The sequence below is a fragment of the Gastrolobium bilobum genome, unplaced genomic scaffold, assembly GCF_033153095.1.
Source record: "Gastrolobium bilobum isolate Gb01-03AN ecotype WA unplaced genomic scaffold, APGP_CSIRO_Gbil_v1 utg12810, whole genome shotgun sequence".
NCBI classification, from domain to species: Eukaryota; Viridiplantae; Streptophyta; class Magnoliopsida; order Fabales; family Fabaceae; genus Gastrolobium; species Gastrolobium bilobum.
In genome coordinates this window covers 116,729-138,908 of record NW_026897312.1, presented here as the reverse complement: position 1 = coordinate 138,908, position 22,180 = coordinate 116,729, and the positions used below count along the sequence as shown (strand labels likewise).

The 22,180-nt window shown below is 32.5% G+C and overlaps 3 protein-coding genes across 3 annotated transcripts; 1 reads left to right on the top strand and 2 right to left on the bottom strand.

Moving 5' to 3' along the window:
• The first annotated feature begins 469 nt into the window (after window positions 1-469).
• Window positions 470-3,399, top strand: LOC133305905 (aldose reductase). The gene is made up of 8 exons (XM_061506157.1): window positions 470-610; window positions 1,401-1,451; window positions 1,541-1,614; window positions 1,821-1,908; window positions 2,011-2,217; window positions 2,373-2,444; window positions 2,539-2,781; window positions 3,310-3,399. The coding sequence occupies exons 1-8, from the start codon at window positions 470-472 to the stop codon at window positions 3,397-3,399; spliced, it is 966 nt and encodes a 321-aa protein (XP_061362141.1).
• Window positions 3,400-3,998: 599 nt separating this feature from the next.
• Window positions 3,999-7,054, bottom strand: LOC133305893 (probable protein phosphatase 2C 65). The gene is made up of 5 exons (XM_061506141.1): window positions 6,664-7,054; window positions 5,554-5,883; window positions 5,304-5,418; window positions 4,986-5,209; window positions 3,999-4,609 (listed from the first exon to the last, which is right to left on the bottom strand). Exons 1-5 carry the CDS (start codon window positions 6,871-6,873, stop codon window positions 4,193-4,195), a joined length of 1,296 nt encoding a protein of 431 aa, XP_061362125.1. The 5' UTR covers window positions 6,874-7,054; the 3' UTR covers window positions 3,999-4,192.
• Window positions 7,055-16,715: 9,661 nt separating this feature from the next.
• On the bottom strand, window positions 16,716-19,338 carry LOC133305898 (uncharacterized). The gene is made up of 2 exons (XM_061506150.1): window positions 17,509-19,338; window positions 16,716-16,837 (listed from the first exon to the last, which is right to left on the bottom strand). Exon 1 carries the CDS (start codon window positions 19,044-19,046, stop codon window positions 17,520-17,522), a length of 1,527 nt encoding a protein of 508 aa, XP_061362134.1. The 5' UTR covers window positions 19,047-19,338; the 3' UTR covers window positions 16,716-16,837; window positions 17,509-17,519.
• Between the last annotated feature and the right edge of the window lie 2,842 nt (window positions 19,339-22,180).

Sequence of the window (22,180 nt, the reverse complement as noted above, 5' to 3'; positions counted from 1 at the left end):
ACCTGACTTGGATCAAATTAAAGCGAGTCGGATCAAAATACCTGACCCATAAAAACCAAGTTAGGTCGAGTCGGACAAAAACCTGACCCGACCTGACCCATGCACAGCCTACTGGCGGGAGTTATTCCAACTCAACCATTTGTGACCCTACTTGACTCGAATCCAAAGTAATCCGCATTTGTTCACGGTCGGATACCGGATAATTTATTAAAAATAAAAAATGACAAAACAACTATAAAATGAGCATGAATGAAGAGAAAAAAGAGAGAGAAAGAAAGTAGGAAACGTGTTAAAGAGGTAGCATAGGAATGAATACACTAGCCTCAAATGGCTTTGAACGTGTCTTGCATGCAAATAGGCCATGTATGTCACCAAGCTCCTATATGTTCGCGTAACCATAAAGGGTCTTTGGTGTATTATAATAAGATACCACAAAAAAACAAAACACCATCTTAGAGAGTATTGAAAAATGGCACAAGCAGTTCTGCCACATGAACCAAAGACACAGTCGTTTAAACTGTTGAATGGTCATGCCATACCAGCTGTTGGATTAGGCACATGGAAATCTGGTTCACAAGCCACTAATTCTGTTTTCACTGCCATTGTTGAGGTAATTACACTGCCTCCTTGTCCCTGATCCAATTGCTTCACTTTTAAGTTTGTTTTTTTGTTTGTTTGTGCATTGTTCATTGATGAATAAAGTTTTTCGAGAAAATGAAAATCTGTTGTGTGTTATTTAAATTGACAAAGCTTATTCATCCCATGAATGTATTTATTATGTGTTGCAATCTATGGATTATGTAGACAGAAGAAATGAAGGCACCAAAAACAAACCTATTAAACTTATGCAGAGAAGATGAAAACAAGAAAGTGGAGAACTACTTTGAAAATAAATAAGAATGATTGCATTAAATTTCTTTCATTAAGTTACTCTGTGCTTAATCCATTATTATTTTTTCTGTATCTTTCATTACCATACTGTATTTTTGTGGAACAGATCAGCGTTAGTGCTGTAAATTCCAAGAATAATTTTTTTCAGATTTTAATAATATTTCTGAGGTTCAATCCATTTTTTTTTTCTTTGCTTGTCCAATAGATACAATGCTCCCTTCATATTTTTCATATCATTGAGGATGATGAGTTTCTCACTTTATTCTTCTTGGATTGTTGATCTTATTCTTATTTAATGGCTCTGATTTATTAGATATATGAGTGATTCGATATAAGCGGATCAATGATAAGATTGAGGGTAGGACTTCAACTTGCCCCATAAAAAAACTCTTGACAAACTTTTAGAATTAAAAAAAAAAAAAAAAAACTCACAAAACTGAACCTAAAGTAAGTTTGATTTTGTCACTCTTGTGGGGCTGAATCTTATATGATCTGAACTTTGGTTGCAGGCTGGTTACAGACACATAGACACTGCTTCCCAGTATGGAGTTCAAGACGAAGTATATTTGTGTTTCCTAAAAGTTTTTGTTAATTCAAAACCACACACTTTCCCTTTCTTGCTTGATCTAAATATCCATCTAACTTATAGGTTGGACATGCACTTCAATCTGCCATGCAAGCAGGAGTGGAAAGGAAGGATCTCTTTGTCACCTCCAAGCTATGGTAATGTAATTGTTACATGATAGATATACTTCATATTAACTTGTTAGAAATATACTATAGAAAAACATTGTCTTCATGAATTGTTTTTATATATTATATTTCTAAGATCACTTTAGCTCATTATGTCAGATTCAATTGAATGTGTTGTTTTGACATTTGAATGAAACTCTTATGATGTTGAGTGTGTGAAATTTTATACCTTCTAGGTGCACTGATTTGACCCCTGAAAGGGTTCGACCTGCCCTCAACAATACCCTTCAAGAACTCCAACTTGACTACCTTGATCTTTACTTGGTAATAACCTTCTATTATGCTTAAAATGCACCTTTCTTTTCTACTTTTTCAACTCACAATGCATGTTATTTGATATGTGTAATTCCAATATATAAAATGCAGATTCATTGGCCATTTCGATTACAAGATGGGGCCAGCAGGCCTCCCAAAGAAGGAGAAGTGTTAGACTTCGACATGGAAGGAGTGTGGAGAGAAATGGAGAATCTTGTCAAGGAAAACCTCGTTAAAGACATTGGAATCTGCAATTTCACTCTTAAAAAGCTTGATAAGCTACTAAGCATTGCTCAAATAATGCCTTGTGTTTGCCAGGTGAAATTATATATAGAGAAAGATTTAATGTCTCTTAAGTACAAGTTTACTTTAATTTCTTTTATCTTGGAAGGACCAATCTCAATGGTTTACGAATTTGGTGATGGCATAACACATGTTTATCCTTAACTTCTGTATTTGATATGTTGTTATAGATGGAGATGCATCCTGGGTGGAGAAATGTTAAGATGCTTGAGGCTTGCAAGAAGAATGGCATCCATGTCACTGTAATTAGCATTGCTATTTTGATTTTTTTTTTCATTGTCTTTATGATTTTTTGTGATAGAGGATCATGATTGTAATGCCAAAATTGCTTTATAGGCTTACTCTCCACTGGGCTCATCAGATGGTGGGAGAGATCTGATCCATGATCAAACGGTTGATAGGATAGCCAAGAAGCTGAACAAGAACCCAGGGCAGGTTTTGGTGAAGTGGGCCATCCAGAGAGGGACAAGTGTCATTCCCAAATCAACCAAGCCACAGAGGATCAGAGAGAATGTCAGTGTTTTCAATTGGGAAATTCCAGAACAAGACTACAAAGCCCTTAGCAATATACCAGATCAGGTAGGCACATAACCTTAATTGTGTATTCAGAACTATTAGGACATTATAGTTATTAAAGTGACATTCATTTGGCAGCCTGAGCTTCTAGGTATAATTGTTTAAGGGAAAAACTACTCTTATGCTACATGTGATAACTTTCTCTCCTACACACTCTTCGATAACTGTGCCACCTTTTTTTTTTTTTTTATTATATTTTTCAGGTAGTAGAGCCCACAAATTTATCTCCATGACATGAGATAACTTATCTCCTTTAATATGAGATTAATAAAACCTATTGTTTAATATATCAAATGGTCACGAGTTCAATCTTCACTATCACCCCTCCAATTTAAGGGGTGAAAATGTTTTATCTATGCTAAAAACATTACTAGTGTCACATGGAGTTGAATTTGCATGGAAAAATTGTCTTCTATATCTCTCTTAAACTGTCATAAGGCAAGGATTAAAATCTTACACACTACTTGTACTTTTGTGTCCTTGAACTCATCATAACTACGTGCATCTTTCCTTGGTTATTGATACATGCAGAGGAGAGTTCTTGATGGTGAAGACCTCTTTGTGAACAAGAGCGCAGGGCCATTGAGGAGTGTGGAAGATATCTGGGACCATGAAGATTAGCCCAAACTTGCATCTAGCTACTTTGTTTTATCTATTTTTTTGAGGCACTAAGTGGCAATAGATTAATGTACTAGTAGTTCTTTAAAAAAAGGTTCAGATTGTGCACATTGAAGTGCAAGCAATCTGTATGCAGATATCTTATCCATAAACTGCTAAATTGTTTCATTACTTGTCTACTACTGATTAGCATGGACGATGATTCTGATTTTATGAATAAAGTTGGAATTGGTGAGAGGTTGAGAAGCTTGAGAATCATATGATACCCATAAAATTGTTATGCCTGCTCTCTGTGATTTTCTTTTGGGAAAATTTCTTAGGTGCACATTAATAATCCAGGAAATTTACAAATTTTAAGGATTTATTTAATTTAAGCTTTCTAATGTTCCTAATGGTTTCGTGGTAGAATAGAAAAATAGAATTGTAGATATTCAAACGTAGATATGCAATCACAGGCATAATTTGGAACCAAAAAATAACTGCAATTTGAATATATGCTAAAAGTCACCCTTCAGAATAAAACATCAATCTATAAAACGGATGAGACATAAATTTTGCTATTGATGATAGGCTAGTGGAAAATAATTAGTTAATGGTGAAGTTTGTGACAAAATTAATATGATTTTTTATATATACACTTTCATATAAAACTCATTGAATTTTTCACTCTCATTTTTAAGGGGACACCAATATGATCCTAAAATCTTCAAACCCTCCTTTTCCACCTAAACATAAAACTTGAGTTCCAATCTGTGACCACTTCTTAACTTTTCAGAAGATCCTGTGTTAGTGAACCTTAACTCCCTTTAAGGTACTTAGATGATTGCCTTCTACTCATATTCCTAGCAAGCCGTGGAAGTTTTGATATAGAGTTGGCTCTAGCTAACCCTCCAAGTGCTGTCCATTCTTCATTGAGATCTACCCCAACCTTGCCATCCACAGTTTCAGTGTCTTCATTTCTAGTGGATTTAGAGATATGCAAGCGCTTGCTGTGATGTCTATTTCTTCTGCTCATACTGGATTGAGAATGGGATAAAACAGGTTGATCATCCAGAAACAAGCATATGACTGCACAATCATCAATCTTGGAACCAGGATACTTGTATTTCCAGGCTTTGACAGCACGCTTTACTAACAATTTGGCTGCCATTGATCTCCTTGGTGCTGAAGCAACTATATTTATTACTTCATTGTTAGTAAGCACATCCCAAACCTGTAAAAGAAAAAGAAAAGTTTGGTCCTTCAGCTAGATGCTTGTAAAAGTAATTTAGTGAAAAACTTATTTCATTTCTTGCGTGAATTGATTAAATGTTTGCATTATGTATTCGGATTGAAAAGAGGGTGAGCCTTGAAGCAGCGGTAAGGTTGTTCTGTATGACCAAAAGTTCACAAGTTCGAGTCTGGGAAATAGTCTTTTTGCAAAAATATAAGGATAAGGCTGCGTACAATCGACCCCCACCCCTACCCTCACAATTGGGGGAGCCTTGTGCACCCGAGTTTGCCTTTCACCCATTATGTATTTGGATTAAAACACAGTAACAACAACCAATAAACAATGTTTGTTAAGTTGACATTCTAATACTACTTACCCCATCAGTTGCCAAAACCACAAATTCATCTTGATTGGAAAGTTTTCTATAAAATACATCAGGAGCTGAGATGAGGCCATAATCTTTCAGGCAAAAGTCTCCAAAGGCTCTTGACATAGCTAGTCCAGGGCAGTCTTCATCAGGCATCCATAATCTGTATACATCTGGTTCTTCTTCGGCTGCGAAAACTCTGCCTTCACAGTTAATGATTCTTGAAGCTTCACCTGAGAGACATTGAAGAAGAAAAGTTAATTAAACTTAGATTTGATAGGCTTGTAAGACTTAGGAACTAAGGCCAAGACCAAGACCAAGACCTACTTGGAATATCTGGTTTCAAGTCCACAGTAAGTTGAACAGGAATAAGTTGGTTTCCTTCCCTTGTGCAAAGAACAGCACGAGAATCACCCAAATTTCCAACTATAAGCTGGTCACCCTGAAATTTTAGAGGGAAAAGTGAAGTGTGTAGTTATTTCTATCTCATTAAAGTATATGAAAAGGTATCACCAAAAAAAGTATATGAAAAGGAGGTAAATGCTATTATGAATATATAGTTATATGGTTACCATACCTGTTTAATTAAAGTAACAGCAGTGCAACCACTGCAATAGCTGTCAGTGTTAATTTCTTGAGCAAGGTGATCATCCATCTCATCAAAGGTCTTCAGAAAGCATGCCTCCCATGAAGCAAGGGACATGTTGTTGTAATTCTCATCATAGGCATCATCAGTGTCTGCATCATTAGCATCATAATATTTGCAGGCCTTCTGTTGTGACATTTTGATTGCTGCAGATAGTTTTGAGGGTAGATTGTCACGAATAAATTGTGAAACCTTGTGGCCTAGAGGACCATGACCATCAAACACCCCACAAAGGATCGTATCTTTTTCTCCAGTGAAGTCCTGATAATATAGCATATATACAACATTAATCCAAGTCACATGTTTCATCAATTAAGAAGCATCATGCTATAATAAAGACAATAGGATAGAGTCACCCGATTCTAACATTTCTAGAACCATAAATCTAAAGAAGAGAATATCAAGCACAGAGATGGCTATTAAAGACCCGAGGCAAGGACAATGCAAATGCAAATGTTCCCTCATTTTTCTTTTTAAACTTTTATCCTCTTCAAATATCATCTTAATATTTGGCTTAAAACAATAAATTATTATTATGAATGGTCGAAAGATATGATGGACAAAGTGCAGACAAGGATGTAATTCAAACAGGCTTCAAATCCATACCTGGCAAGTGGCAATGAATTGTCATGTTTTTTTATTCAAATAAAAAATTGGAGAAGATACAGAACATGGGTAATCAAGTCATTGATAAGAAAATTAATGAGGAGAAAACCAAATAAATAACATGAAAAAACAAAGAAAACAAAGAGGAAGAAAAAGTGGGGAACAAACCAGCTCATAATTGCATGAACAGACAACTAATACAAGAAACAACGTTCTTTTGATAATCTTATCCTTTAAATTCACCAAAAGTGATGATTAATGAAATGAAAAAAGAAAAAGAAAACAGCTATATTACAAGCCACAAGAATTGATTAAAAACTTAAAACAAACAAAAAAAGTCAAATCAAAAGAATTAAACAATCAAAATTAATGGAAATAAATCGAGAAAAATAAAAAATAAAAATATGTAAACATATACATATTGAAGAATCTTACCTCCCAAACTGCCATTGCATCTTGGTTCACACCTTTCTTTCCTTGTTGGGTGTACATTGACACAAACCTAGAGGAACCTCTTAACCTTATCATTGCTCCATCTTGTTCATATGAGACATCATTCTCATGATCATACTCATATGAGACATCATCCACCTCGCTTTCCACCTTGCCTCGAACCGAAACATCATGGCTGCAACAGCTTCCCATGTCTGGAAGCCAAACAACAACAATTTACAATGAAAAAAAAGAACAAGGGTACCCCACAAAATTCCAGCGAATACCCAGAAGATTTTCTGGTAAAAACAAACGAGAAAGTGAAGAAAAATGGAATTTTTCTAGAGGAAGCGATGGAGGGTCAGAATTCAGAAAGATGCAAAGGCGTTGGAAGGTAATGAAAAAATGAATAAAGAGGTTAAAGAGAAGGTGGGTATGGCCAAATATGCATGCAAGGAAGAGTTTTAACAAACACAAAAGGGAAAAAAGGTTGTCATGTTTAGAGAAAAGGTTGAAACTTTGCACATTATTGTCTGTATCTTAGGTGGTTTCGTTAGTTGTCTGTTTTTTTTCCCGGTTGGCAAAAGTCAAAGTCTAAAAAAGAAAAAAAAATTAAAAAAAACTAATTTTTAAAATTAAATAGATAAAATAAATGAGAATATTATATTTATCAATTTTTTATTTATAAATTACACTAGGTACCGGTAGTACACTAGATTAGGCTATGTAATTTACAAAAATTTGTAAAAAAAAAAAAATTATACACGAAGTCTTCCTCTAAAATAAATCACGTTTATAGTAATAAATTTTTTTGTAAAAGTCAGATAAATAATTGAATACTTACTACGAGAAGTGCCTATATATAGCTTAGGAAATTTAAGCCTATATCTAGCGATGAATAAAAAAATAAAATCATTATAATATATTATGATAAAATAGAGTAAATTTTCATTTTATTATTTAGAAAATTGATTGAATGGTAAAGAAACTAATGAAAAATAAAGTGATTTTATTCTATTCTGTTTTATATCCTTAAAGGAAAGAAAAATAAATGTATTGAATGGTTTGAAATGAAATATATATTCAATTACGTTTTATTTCATTCCATTTTAAAACGATTCAAATACATGTCAATTAATACGATGCTATTTCATTATTATCTTTATCTATCAAGTCAAACTTGTGCTAAAACTCTGGGTCTAATAAAACACCTTGTACACTTAAGGATTACTTTTATGAAAAGAAAAAATCAAGTAACAAAAAAAAGTTACAAGCAATGACGGTTATTTTTCTCTAATGAAAAATCTATATTATATATATATATATATATATATATATATATATATAAATGAATTAATTTCTCAATTTTTATCTAATTTAATTTAGTTTAATTCTATAACACTACTTAATTATATTAAATTTAAAATAATTAAATTAGTTTTGATTATTTTCGGTTAATTCAGTTTATATTAATTTGAATTATTTTAGAATAATTAATTTTATTTTTAGGTATGTTAACTAAAATAATTTAATGTAGTTTGTGTTATTTTAAAATTTTGTGAACTGTTACGTTACTTAATTTAATCAAGGGTTGTTAATTAATGTAATATATTTTATGTTTGTTAACTGAAATAGTTTAATTTAATCAATATTAATTTAAATTGATCATAACGATTAATTATTTATGTTATAACTATTAATTACTTATTTTTTGGATTATTAATTATTTTATTTTAACTAGCAATATGTTAAGTTAAATTATTTGTAAATGTTAAGTAATTAAATTTAGGAGTGTTAAATTAATGTTATTTAATTTCATTTAAATGACACGTGTCACACATACATGTAACCAGCTGTTCAACCCACGTAAGACGCCACGTAGTCCAGCGCTTTAGGTCACGTGGCAGATGATGACAGGGGTTGTCTGCCACGTAATCTAACTGCACTGCACAGCTAGTTATGTGGCCAACCAGGTGTTACCGCGTGGCCAATCTTAACTCGCCACGTGACATAGCGAGACTGATGACGTGACATTTTGATAAAAAAATTTTGAGACGTGGCATTCTGATAATATTTTAGGTAAACAATAACAATTTGATCGTTGTCCCCATTGTCAAATCCTTCGTATCAGATCAATTTCACTCATCTGGTACAAAGGATCAAATATTGTCTTAGTCAATATTGAAATATCCAACTAAAACACATTGACAGGGAAAGAAACTATAATGCTAAGTGGCTCGAGAATATTTTAGAGTATTGATCCCTATTATAGAATCCTCCTTTATGACCAACTTCCTTGCTCTCTTGCTATAAGCATATTCCAAGCCTTAAAAAGAAGCCCCAAATTTTAGCTTCATGAGGTTTAACGTTCCTTTTAATACTAAAAAAAAATTAATCCTAATTTTGATCTTGCCAATCTGTGCTTCAGGAGATCACTCATTAAAGAGTATTTAATTTTTTTAAAAATGTTTTTAACTATTTCATCTATTTTTAAATAGTTATCAAGTAAGAAGTTTCATTTTATTTCAGATTATATGTCACTTTAAAATATTAAAATGCACTAATTATATTTTTTTTAATATTGTATCTTTATATGTTCTTAGTATTTCCATTAATGAAATTAGAGCGATTAAAGTGAAAGGATAATTTATGAAATGTAATTATATTTTTCTAAAATTAAGGATATTAAATAAATTTCTTATTCTTCATTAAAAATTTAAACGATAATAAAATTGAAAAAATAAATAAATAAAAAAAGATTTTTTTTTAGGTATCCAAACCTGAATTAAAAAAAGAGTTTACTAACAAGTGTCATAGATGCACCAGGGAATGAATTAAAAATAGTAAACAATAAAGAATTAAAGATAAATCACAAAATTTATATCACAAAAGAGTTGGCTAAGTTTGGTCCATACCCCACAAGAGCATGAGTTTCAAATCTTGCTAGCCAATGTGAGAACTTTATTAATGGATGATATGTAATTTATTTTGAAAATTCTCAAAAAAGTTGGGGGTCTTCCCAATCCTAGTGGAATATGGGTGTCTAACCTCATTTAAACTTTTATCTATCAAAAAATAAAATTCAAAAAATATTTAATCATTTATTTCTTAGGTTGTTAAAATTATTTTATGGTGAAATGATTTCTATTTCAAAGACAAAAACTTTTTATCTACCTCAGAGAGAAAAAATGGAGTGGAGTCCATCATGTTTATAGTTTCTCTCTCACATTTTTTTCTTTCCGCTGCTAACAAATGGTTTATGCCTTTCAAGCAGAAATTATTTCCCCTTATTATATAGGATTCGCTTTTTTAGGTTATTATAGTCTTTATAATTATAATTTTCTAATCTTTCAATCTTAAACGACATTGTTTTAAAAATAAATGCAAATAATTTATCTGCGCAGAAATATTTTTTTGTATTATATATTCTTTATCAAATACTCCTTAATTAGTGCTTCCAAATCACTTTTTATCAAAATTTATTTTAAAAAGTACTAATTATTATTATTTTAATTTATACATAAAGTAGAATAAATCTTTTTTATTTAATATTTTTATTTAACCCTTAAAGCAATTCCCTTCTAATTTTAACCAAATGTGTTACTTTGTCCCACACACGAGTCTCGTCTTCTATGTTGACAGAATAATTACTTTACCAATTAATACCCGAAAAAGCAGATATAAGCATTAATGTAAGGTAAAGAGACCAAGACTTGGGAAATAAATAGGAGAATAGTGTAACGATCCATGCATGACTTCAAAGTGGAGAGCTCACATCATATCAAACTGCATGTCCTCTCAGCTAGCTGCACCTCTTAAAATTATAGGGTGACCTTACAACTACAAAGTCTGTGTACACTTGTGTCCGAGGATGAAGTTCAACAAAGTCAAACTTTAGCAAATGATGTTATGTGGGGTTAATACGAAAATGTTATGTGAGATAATTTCAGTTGTTGGTAGATAAATTAATTGTGATAAGATATAAGAGAAAAAATATATTAGAATATACATAAATTTGTCCTTAAATAACTTAACTTTTTTTAGATATAATGATCATGTTAAATAATACATGAGAAATTCATATCCTACTTGGCTATAAAAAGTATAAATGGAACCTTAAAAAAAGAAAGAAAGAAAATATTAGGAAAATGTAAATTAAAAATGTTTACTGGTTAGTTTGAGTTAGGTTTGGGATTACAAAAATAAATATTTAAATTTAATTAAGTTAGTCTGGTTTAGTTTTTGAAATATTTATAAGCGGTCAGAAATAAACTAATCCAATAGGTTGGTGCGATTTTAATCATTGGATTAAAATAAAAAGATAATTTTTTTTAGGATTTTAGCTACATATATCTATAATTTTCTTTCATTCTAAAATTTTGAAAATAATTATTAGTTGTATGGTAAAATACTAACTTCTTGCTTATCATTAATCCGAAGGAGTAGTTAAATCAATTATATAGATTGATATTATCTAAAATATAATAGCAAAGTTGGATAACAAAAATAATTTAAGTAATGATTTGGACACAGGGTGAGAATGTCAGAATAAATAAAAAATAATTGTAGAAGAAAATGAAGACCAAATTATTAAAGTTTAAAAGGACGATTTTTAAAAGCTTAGAAACTGAAAAAAGAAATCAATCAGATTAGGACTTTGAGACTCAAAATTTGAGAACCAAACCAGTATTGGTTTGGATTTAACACGAACTTTACTCAGTTAATTGAAGGAACAGTAACACGAAATTAAGATAAGTGATTCGAATAAATAAAAAATTAGGTTATTTTTTTTCTTTTAATTGCAATCATGAGGTTAATGGGTTTTGAACATATGGATAAATCACCAATAGAAATTCAACATATAATATGGAAGGAAATTGAATAATGCAGTAGGACCATGCAATTGTAACTTTAATGGTCCAACAAGAAAATGGGTGGGTTTGTGAAAAACATCCATTATATCCCACTTGCTCAGTTGCACAATAATCAACAGCCAAATATTCTATTACACCTTGATTTATTTTATTTTAATTTTTTTCTTAGTGGGGTAGGCAAGCAAAAAAAAAAAGGATATTATATTTACTCTACCTATTCATTTTTAATACTAATTATATTAGAATCTTAACTAATATTTTTAATTTCTCTCTTTTCTTGAGATTATGATATAAGATATGAGTAGACAGCATATGCATGAAAATAAATAGACATAATATCCTATTCTAGTAATATATATAAGAAAACAAGGAAAATGACAGCAACTATCTTATTGCAGCTATAGGAAAATGTTTGAATAGAGATAGATTTAAAAAATATCAGTGCATTGTTTATCCTCTACATAAACATGCAGCAATGCATTTGATTTCGGTTAGAATGGCACCATAGACTATTAAACTAGCATGAACCATGCATAATAATCCCACAAATCTTATTCTATTGCGGTTTCTAAAGAACTATAATAAGTATTAAACATGTTTGGCTAAGAATACTATTTCGAATTTGTAAATTTCTGTTTAAAATATTTTTAAAAATATTAAAGCCCGTTTATATTTAGGGTCGTTGGTTTTTCTTTTTAAAAATGGAAGTACTTTTTTTAATTAAAAACATGTTTAATATTTTTTATGATAATTAAGATTTTTTTAGAAACAACCCAAAATGAACAATTTAAATGCTTTATTCAGTAGTTCGAAAAAGTAGCTTATGAAAACAAAATTTAAAAGTTATATCATAAAAATATTTTTCTTTAGAGTATGTGCAAACACACTCTTACATTAAAATAATGTTTTAATGTACAAAAAAAAAAATAATGTTTTTTTAACATGACCAGAAGGAGCAGAAAATTCACATGTACTATAGAAGAAAATGGAAATTTTTTAAGGTTGGCTTTAAAATCTCATGTCCCAATTTAGAGGATAATAACGGGGTAACTGGGTGGGTTTGTTAAAAATGTCTATGGTTCCCACTTGCCTAATAATACAACACTTGTGTTATGATACATTTGCTGGTTGAGATTCGAGGATTCTTGATTAAATTTTGCTTTTCTTCCTTTGGCTTTTGTAATTGCTTGACCACATGCAATACGCAAGTTTTGATTCGATGAAAAATCATTGTCACTGGGACAATGACACTTACAAATTTAATCCAAAACGAACAGATGCAAACTCCGCGTAGATAGCAATAGTTAGGCAGTTTGAGAGAATGATAAGTGGAAGCCTCATAATGTCATGATAGTGATGTTGAAAGAGAACGTAGCACTTACCCTGGTGGAGGTTTCCCCAAAATTGATCACAAAAATTCATTGAAGATGCCAACAGCAGCTTCCACACAAAGATGTCCTATGCTTTAAATTTTTTATTTTTTGGTGACTATGCTTTGAATTTAACTCCTATAGAAGTTTTCTGCATTTAGCTTGTTATTAGGGGAGTTAACGAGCTGAGCTTTGGTCTTAAAAGACTAAGCCTGTGTTTAAATGTGTCAGTCTGATCAAGCATGTTACTTGTTATAAATATAATTATTGGACTGTGACCTGATTTATTTACAAAAAATAAGAGCCTTGTTTAGCCCGTTGGCCTGTTTAAAAAATATAAGACAATAAAAATTTGTCCAAACATAATCTACATTCAACAGCATTAGTAATTTCATAAATATTCATAAATTTAATGTATATCTAAACAGCATAATATAGAACAAAATAATTTGTTTAACCAATAAAATAGGGTGAAATAGATTGAGGAGAGAGTGAGGGCTACTAAAAATAGTATAAAAATATAAAATAAAAATTAATATACTACGTCAGTCTGAGAGGCTCTAAGTCCGAGCTTTTGAATTGAAGTCTGAGGCCTTTTTATTAAACGAGCTTTAATACAAGTCCAAACCTGCTTCCAACAATCAATTTTAGATATATAAGTCCAGGTCTTCACGAGCCGAGCTAAAGGCTCCTGAAAGACCCTTAATTTATTTAGCACCCCTACTTGTTACCCTAAGAAGAAAATATATTAGTCTGTTGTAAATAATTTTCCAAATGATTGGTAAACCTTGGTCAGTTTGTAAATTCAATACTTTAACAAAAGCAAATCCACACCCTATACTAAGAAATAAAATTTTAGTTGATATTTGATTTGTCTTTGTACAAGAAAATGCACTCCTCAAGTTTATGGTCTAAATGCGTTAGACGATCATTCAGGAGCCAACGGCTCGATTTACATTTGGCCTATAACACTAATTTAACAAAATTTGGTCTACAAGTTTACAGGTCAGTCTATATTGTATTATGTGATGGGTTATTCTATCTATCTTTTTCTGTCTATTTTTTTCTATCACTCTCCAACATTGTTAGATCAGAATCTAAAGAGGAGAGAAAAAGATAAATGTTAATTAAGATTCTGATCTAATGATCTTTTAGAGTGATAGGCAAAAGTAGGCAGAAAAAAGGGAGGTAGAATAACTTATCCCTTGTATTATTTATTTTAATTAATATAAAATAAAACAATTATTTATATAATTTTAATTAATAAAAAATTATCATATATATATATATAGAAGGATATTGTAACAACCAATTAGTATTACTACCAATCAATTTCATCGTTAGATCGATTATGTTGATCCAACGGTTATATTTATTTTCATCTTTGCATGGTTATGATTTCTCATATTTAATACTTTATATTTATTTCCACCTTTGTATGGTTATGATTTCTCATATTTAATGCTTTCACATTAAATATGAGTAATCATATCCATACAGAGATGAAAATAAATATAACCGTTGGATCAACATAATCGATCTAACGATGAAATTGATTGGTAATAACACAAATTGATTGTTACAATACCTTACCCCTATATATATATATATATATATATATATATATATATAATTTGATACTTATTGAAGACTTGATTGGTCAAATAGTCTAATATAGGTCTAAGTAGATATGGCAAAATGGGTCAACCCGACTCGACCCAACCCAAACTATTTGCAACCCGAAAAAAGAGCTGGGTTGGGGTTGGCTAAAAAAAAAATGAGCCAGAAAAACTAACCCGTCCTGAGCCAAGTTAGGGTTGACTCATGAGTTGGCTCGAAAAATTGGGGGGAAAAATAGCCTAAAAAAATGAAAAAACATGATAATTGAAGTAAGATAAAAAATAATATTAAAGCTTAAAAAACGAATACAATATAAGATAATTAAAATTTCTAAACATAAACTTATATTATAAAAAAAAGTTTTCACTTTCTTTTTTTGGAGTTACCCAACCCTAATTATCTCTTTGAGACGAGTTGGCTTCCTCCGGTATCCCCACGAGCTTCGACTCTTTGAGCCGGCTATGAGACTAATCCAGAGTGCGGGGGAACAGTGATGGCTAAAGGTTCAGCCCCCTCCCCAAGAATGCATTCAGCGGGAATCGAACACATATCCAACCCCAAGTTTTCACTTTCTTTGAACAGATCTGCCTCCCTCATTATTTTTTTAATAAATAAAAAAAGATAATCTGCGAGCTAATCCGTTTGACCCTCGAGATGGCTCGGCTTTTTTCGAGTTGTCTATGGTTGTCGGCTTATTTTTGCCAACACAACCCAGCTCATTTTATACAGGTTATTTGGCTCATTTTTGCCGTCCCTAAATCTAAGCCGTGCCTTTTGATTTTTAGATATAAACCAAGCCAAATCTACAATATAGCATGTTCTAGACAAATAAATCAAGTCAGACTTAAAATATTTTACATAAACATAACCAAAGCCTACTCTAGTCCAATGCATTTATACCCCTACTCAAATCAAAAGGATGCATGGGAAAGCAAAGAATCTTGAAATCCCAAACACAAAAGTCACCTCTTCACTGTCCTGCAAAACCCTATTTCCCATAACTCTCCAACAGGTCCAACACAGATGACCCAACATGTCCAGGGATCTAGCAACAAAACAAGCCTAATTCTCACTATTGGCGCCATCATGTTCTTTTGGACCCGGATTTAAAGAACTACATTCATGAACCCCTTAGATACCTTTATTTCATGGCTATTACACTGAAGAATACATGTTCCTAACTTTTTTGCAACGAGGGGTTTACCACTTTTACCACCACCTTCTTTCTCCCAAGAGATGATGAGAAGATGCCAAGATTTTTACCTCTATTTTTTGTCTTTATTTTATTCATGTGCTTGACATTAATCTGGAATCTTGATTATAATCAATATCCAGCTAAGTCCCAACTCATAATTTGGGTACGTGTTTTCGCTGTCACCAATTAATAATAGAAAGTCACCCCATTGCGATCCTTTTCTCGTGCATTTAGTCTTTCTTCAACCACTAGGTGCCTTTGCCAGAGCCCCACACAGACTCACTGTGGCTACAGTCTAAAGCCATTTGAACCTATCATCCCAACCACCGCGATGGTAAAGAGAGAAAAGAAAAAAGACAATGAAGAAAAGCATTCAGATCATGCTATATTAAAAGCATCATTACAGCATCCCACCACCACCGCCATAACATAAAACGCACTCCAGCTTATCATCTGTTCAACCATTAATTACTATGTTCTCCCAAAAATCTTTAAATAGGAAGGTTGAAAAGAAATTATTGGAGATAATATTAGAGAGCTCAGGAACTGAACAAATAGACAATATTCAATGAAACTGATTTCACTGTAGTTGCAAATTCGTCGAACGAAAGATATCGATATTGGAAGATATAAGCTATTAATGTACACAATTCTTTTCCTTCTTCTTTTTTTAATAGTGATGCGACACTTCAAAAAACAAGTTAACACTAACATTTTAGTATGACGAAAATAGCATGTGAACAATAATTTGTTTGTGTTGCAACGTTGATATCCATGTGGTGTCCCATGGAAATTATGTAAGTGCTTACAACCTTCTTATAAATGAAAATGGCCTTTTAACAACCATACTAATGGAATAGACCCCACTTAAACAGCACTTGTATAGTCTTACATTGTGGCGCTAATTAATGACATCTCGCATCTTAACAATCAGAGTTTCTGAAGACATGGGCAAAAAACACCCAAGAACTACTAACAAATCATGTAACTATTTTGGGTAAGAGAGTACTTCAATTAGCACCAGACATGGGTGTGACAATGCTTTCAGTGGCTCAGACCTCTACCAAGCCACCTATCCTCCTATTTCACTTTTAGGAGTAATTGTTAGGTACTTGCATCTTCAGTACAACCCAAAAAAAGTATGATTAGGACTAATTACTGATTGATGTATGAAAATAATCAACAATTATCAGGAACGGGAAATTAACTGAGTACATAAACTGGAAACCAAGAAAACAAACGAAAAAACTATTTGCTACAAACTCAAGTTGGTCATTTGCCTCTAGATTAATAGATTGAATTCTCTGCAATAGGCATATAGGAGTATAGGAAAATAACATCAAGTCTCACAAATCACCGTTATTCTCCAATAATGGCAATGATCAACACCATCCTATCCAGAGGACAGGAACATAAAGAAAACTGTCACTATCTTTCAAGTGAGCCCCAACATTTAAATTTCCATACACTGAAACCAATTTTTTAGTAACAAAATGGAACAATCAAATTATCTTCAGAGATAATAAAATAAGAGATTACTAAATCCATACACCAATTTCTATATCTAAAAAACGCAAAAGAAGAGGCTCGTGTAACAAATATCGTTGATTTAAAGACATGATTTCAACTTTAGTTGCAACTGTCACGAGGGAAGAAATTTGAAACACAGTAATTTTCTCTATTGTCTGAGGTAAAAAAAAAATAAGAGGGGGAAGAAAACTTTGAAGAAGAAACATGTAGAAGGTCAAAAGAAAAACAATAATGTTACAGAAGAAGTATAGGATTTCACCTATCAAGCAATCACCACCATTGATGAACAAGAACTCCACTTCGTCTAAGAGAATTGAAGAGCTCCAAGCATTGGTCATATGTTTTCTCATATTTTGAACTCCTCTGCCCAGGGCAACATCTCTGCCACCTATTATAATGGCATTCAAGGAAAATCTCGTCTACCAAACAGATAGCCCCAGTTTCAAACAACCTCGGAATCAGATCAAATTCAGTACCCTCCACATCCATTTTCATCACAACAAAATCATTCTTCGAAACAGTGTTCTTCAACCAGTTAGCAAAATCAAATCCCCTTATCTTTTCCACTTCACCATCAAACTCCCCAGAAGACTGCAAAGGTTGAATCCTACCCATTCCCCTCCCTTTAACCTCAACGTGCTCCCCGGGGTCGCGATGAATCTCAAACGCCAAGGTCTCATTCTTCAACCACGCAGCGTAAGGAACCAAAGTGACCCCCTTCTTCAATCCATACTCCTGATGAAATGTCTTGTCAGCTTCAATTGCATAAACATGAAATGTCTTGTTCTGCTTAGGATACTGTTTCCTAAACCATGACCCTATGCTAGAGCCATAGCTTCTAGCTCCAACATCAACATACAAATACCTATCCTTAAAGTTTATATTAGCCATTGAAGTAAGGTACTTTATGTTCTTTGCATTCCTTTTCAAAGTAATCCATGGCTTCAATGGCTCCTCTACAATCAAAGGCTCAGCATTCCTAACCAAATCATGCTTATACCCAGGAACATAACACTTTCCATTTGAATCTTCAACATCAAATTTACCAGCACCAGCACCACACTCATTTTTCAAAACAATTTCATGTATATAAGGCATTGATAAGTCAAACCCTTCTATGCCATGCAACTTCACTACTCTGAAACAATTGAATAAATCAAGGAATGAATTAAAACTATACGTATCTTTAGGTTTTGTAAAATGGAACACCGCGAACCCTCCGTGTTTCAGGGTCCTGGCTATTTCCGCGGCGAATGCCGATGGTTTCGCCGACCTCTCGAATATTCCCTCGCCGGCGAACACGAAGTCGAAGGTGCCATCGCCGAACGGAATCCGGTCTACCCTCCCGAACTTTACCAGCGGCTTCGCCGCCTTCCTCGCTATCCCGATGGCGTCTCGGACGCCGATCTCCCTCAGCGCGAAGACGTCGCGCCCGGTCGGAGTCTCCACGCACAGCGACTTCGACTCCGGCGAGAGGAAACCGCCGGCGACAAGATCCTGGAACACGGACGAGTAGAAACGGACGCCGTTGATCCAGTCCTTGCTGGTGTAAACCTCCGGCAGCGCGGAACCACCGCCGGAATCAGACTCAACGGCGAGGTGGCCGGAATCGGCGCCAGCGATGGCGAGGCTGAGAGTTTCCGGCAGAGAGAAGAAGCAGAAATCGCCGACGTTGCAGGACTCGCCGGCGACGGCAATGACGTAAGCGAAACGGACGCCAATGATGAAAACGCCTAAGATGAGTAACCGTATAAGATAGTTCCGGAGAGAGCCGGGCTTGCCTGCGGCAGGTTCCATGGTAGTCACTGTGCACCTCTTTCTATCTTCACAGAAAAATTAATAATTAAAAAAATGGTGAAAATTAAAATAAATGACGAGAAATTTGATTTTTGATTATCGGGAGCAGAATCGTGCTGATGTGTGGTTGCCACCGATTAGGGGTTTTGGTTCAGTGGTAGTGATTGGGAAAAAGCGAGGGGCAAAACGGGAATTCATGGTTTCTTAAAGAATAAGAGAAGAGAATGCAGTTTTGTGTGTGTGTGAGTGTATGTTTATGGAGAAGAGAAGAGCGAGTTCATGACTCGGTGGATGTAACTCAGCAATGGTGGCGTAGTGGGTTTAGCAGAGAAAGCGAGATAAAGAGGATTGTAGTGGGGTAGAGTGGTAACCGGAATAACCGGTTGCACTGGGAAAGCAAAAAGCGTAGCGGATTAGGCTGCGTGGATAAGGAAAGTGGCAGTAGCCAGTTGTCTCGTTTCCTGTTTTATTCGAAATTGGACCCCAGAGTTTCTTAAATTACAAGGATGCTTCAATATTTTGTGCCTCAATAGTCAATAACTCAATATGCCTCAAAAGATACGTTGAAAATTTTATGGAATTATATTTAGAAATTAATGTTTATTATGTTGTAAATTGTATCTTGTAAAAGTGTGTAAAATTATGTGAAATTATATGAAGAAAAGAGAAAATAAAAATATGAATTTTATGTATTTGTAGAAGATAGAATTATCTTTTATAATATAAGAAATATTAATCTCTCATATTTATTTAGTGTGCTTTGTTTTTCTTGCTTGTGAATTGTAATTTTTAATTATTAATTTTTTTGTAAATAAACTTAGATATATCTTTTATGGGAGTAATCATATTCGGACGGATCATGATTAAGATTTTAAACTTTTCTAAAATGATATTGGGAGATTGAATATATATTCTCACATCCACCCGCTCAGCTCTTATATATAAATAGAGTTTGCATTTGTCATTTAACATGACACAACAAACTTTTCTACACATACAACATTTTGTTGGCGCACACTCTTTGAAGAAAAAAATTACGGCACGCAAAACGAATCTCTATAACATTACACAATCACTTTTCCTACAACATAACTCTTATAAAATTTATAATAATAATAATAATAATAATATTGCGCCGTTTTAGGGTATAATATGCCAATTGCGAAAGGTGATTAGTTCCGAAAGAAGAAACCCTGAGGGATGGGGTTCACACTTCAGAGTGTCAGTATGTGAAAAGAAAGTGCAGGTACCCCTGACCTGTTGGGAGTTGGGTCATTCCACGCACGCTAAACCAATTGTTTTTTTCTGTATGTCTCTGTGATATTCTGGTTCCTTCTGCATTCCCATGTTTCCTTTTTCAAGTAGAAATAAATCAGTTACTTTTATCTTATTCATTTAATTATTAAAAAATAATTTTTTCATTTTACATAAAAATATATTTTTATACTACACACATAATATATGAATGGATTTCATCTTGATCTTTTTATCTTCTTATTTTTTTTGACCTCACTCATGTATTGTGTGTATAGCATTTTTTCATGTAAAACAAGAAGATCATTCCCTTAATTATTATATAATATTTTAATAAATATTAAAGATTATGATCATTTTATATCAGTATAAGTTACACTCTCAATCTTGATCATTGATTATATTTATATTTAACAATTTTAATTTATTAAATATTTGAGCCGTTAAAAACAAGTAAATTAAATGTAAGGAAATAACCATTTTTTTTCCAAAAAAAAAATCCTCTTAACAAAAAATTTAATTATAAACTAGTCCAAACACACAGTATATTTTTATAATTTAATCAAAGTATAATTTAATTATAAATTAATCAAATTATAATTTTTATAAGAGAACAAAGTATTTAATGTTACTTTTGGAAGATTAAAAAAATAGAATGATATAGACTATTATAACCCTGAAATAAATTAAAATTACAAACACACCGTGATTTTCACCCCAACACGATGTTATTTTGATGAACATTAGACAAATTTTTTTAAAGTAATATTAAAAAAAATGGTACAAATAAATTTTCCTTTTGAGTATGAAAAATTGTAATAATAAAATTTATTTAACTATTATTAGCTCGTAATATAATACAAAGTTAGAAATGGCAATAGCTAGTCATAAGAAAACAAGAGCAATAAGAAATCATAATGGGAAAGGAGGTTCCCACTAAACCCTTACTGAGGGGGCCTTTGATATGAAGAGTTAATTGTAAGTCATCGTCCGAATTTGGATTCCCATCAAAAGTAAAGTTGAATACCCACTTACAAAAGAGGTTCCAAAAGGTTTTGACTTTTGAGACCCTAGTTGGGTATGCACTAAAAAAAAGTAACACAAAATCCTATTTACCAAAAAAAAAAAAAGTAACACAATATCCAAAATAAAATGTCACGTTACGAGCTTAATTTTGATCCTTATTAGTTAAGTGAGAGCGAAAATCTGGCACAAGATTGTTACACTTGCCAATAATTAGAGAAATGGAAGTCAGAAACTTCAACTTAAAAAGTTTCATTATTAACCACCAAATCAACTAATAAAGAGTTATTTTAGTTCAATTAGTGATTTTAAATTTGAGCCTCCGAGAACGTAATTGTATTAAAAATTTAATAGGACGAAATTTACTGCTCATATAATTCTATCTGGTCAAATTGGGCTAACCGAATTGTCAATTAACATATTGATGATATATAAAAAAAAACTTAATGTTTTTATAATTAATATAGATAAGTTATTTATATTCACTCTTAAAATGATGTTATTTTGAGTTGAAAGATTAAAAAATTATAATAAGAAAGACTATTATAAATCTGAAATAAATTATAATTACAAAAATATCTTAATTTTTACTTTAAAAATGATATCATTTTAATCTTACTGCAAAAAAAATAAACTCATAAAAAATTTATTATGACCCATTTTAAAATTTAGAGATCACGTGACCGAGTCACAGGCTATTGGTTGGTGGTGTCACGGGTTAAAGACGCGTGTGACAACTGACAAGGGAATGAATCAATCAGAACGAATAAATTTTTGGTGTTACTGTTGCATCAAAGATTCAGTATATCTCATCAATAAAAATACTACATGTCAATTAAATTTTTTTTTTCTCTGCC

Bases quoted from the DNA above. Each gene is read 5' to 3' on its own strand.
- LOC133305898 (XM_061506150.1), bottom strand. From the start codon at position 19,046: ATGGAACCTGCCGCAGGCAAGCCCGGCTCTCTCCGGAACTATCTTATA.
- LOC133305905 (XM_061506157.1), top strand. From the start codon at position 470: ATGGCACAAGCAGTTCTGCCACATGAACCAAAGACACAGTCGTTTAAA. The intron at 1,615-1,820 runs GTAATGTAATTG...TATACCTTCTAG, and splicing joins TTTGTCACCTCCAAGCTATG to GTGCACTGATTTGACCCCTG. The intron at 2,218-2,372 runs GTGAAATTATAT...ATGTTGTTATAG, and splicing joins TAATGCCTTGTGTTTGCCAG to ATGGAGATGCATCCTGGGTG.
- LOC133305893 (XM_061506141.1), bottom strand. From the start codon at position 6,873: ATGGGAAGCTGTTGCAGCCATGATGTTTCGGTTCGAGGCAAGGTGGAA. The intron at 5,210-5,303 runs GTAGGTCTTGGT...AATGTCTCTCAG, and splicing joins CTTGAAACCAGATATTCCAA to GTGAAGCTTCAAGAATCATT. The intron at 4,610-4,985 runs GTAAGTAGTATT...TTTCTTTTACAG, and splicing joins TGGTTTTGGCAACTGATGGG to GTTTGGGATGTGCTTACTAA.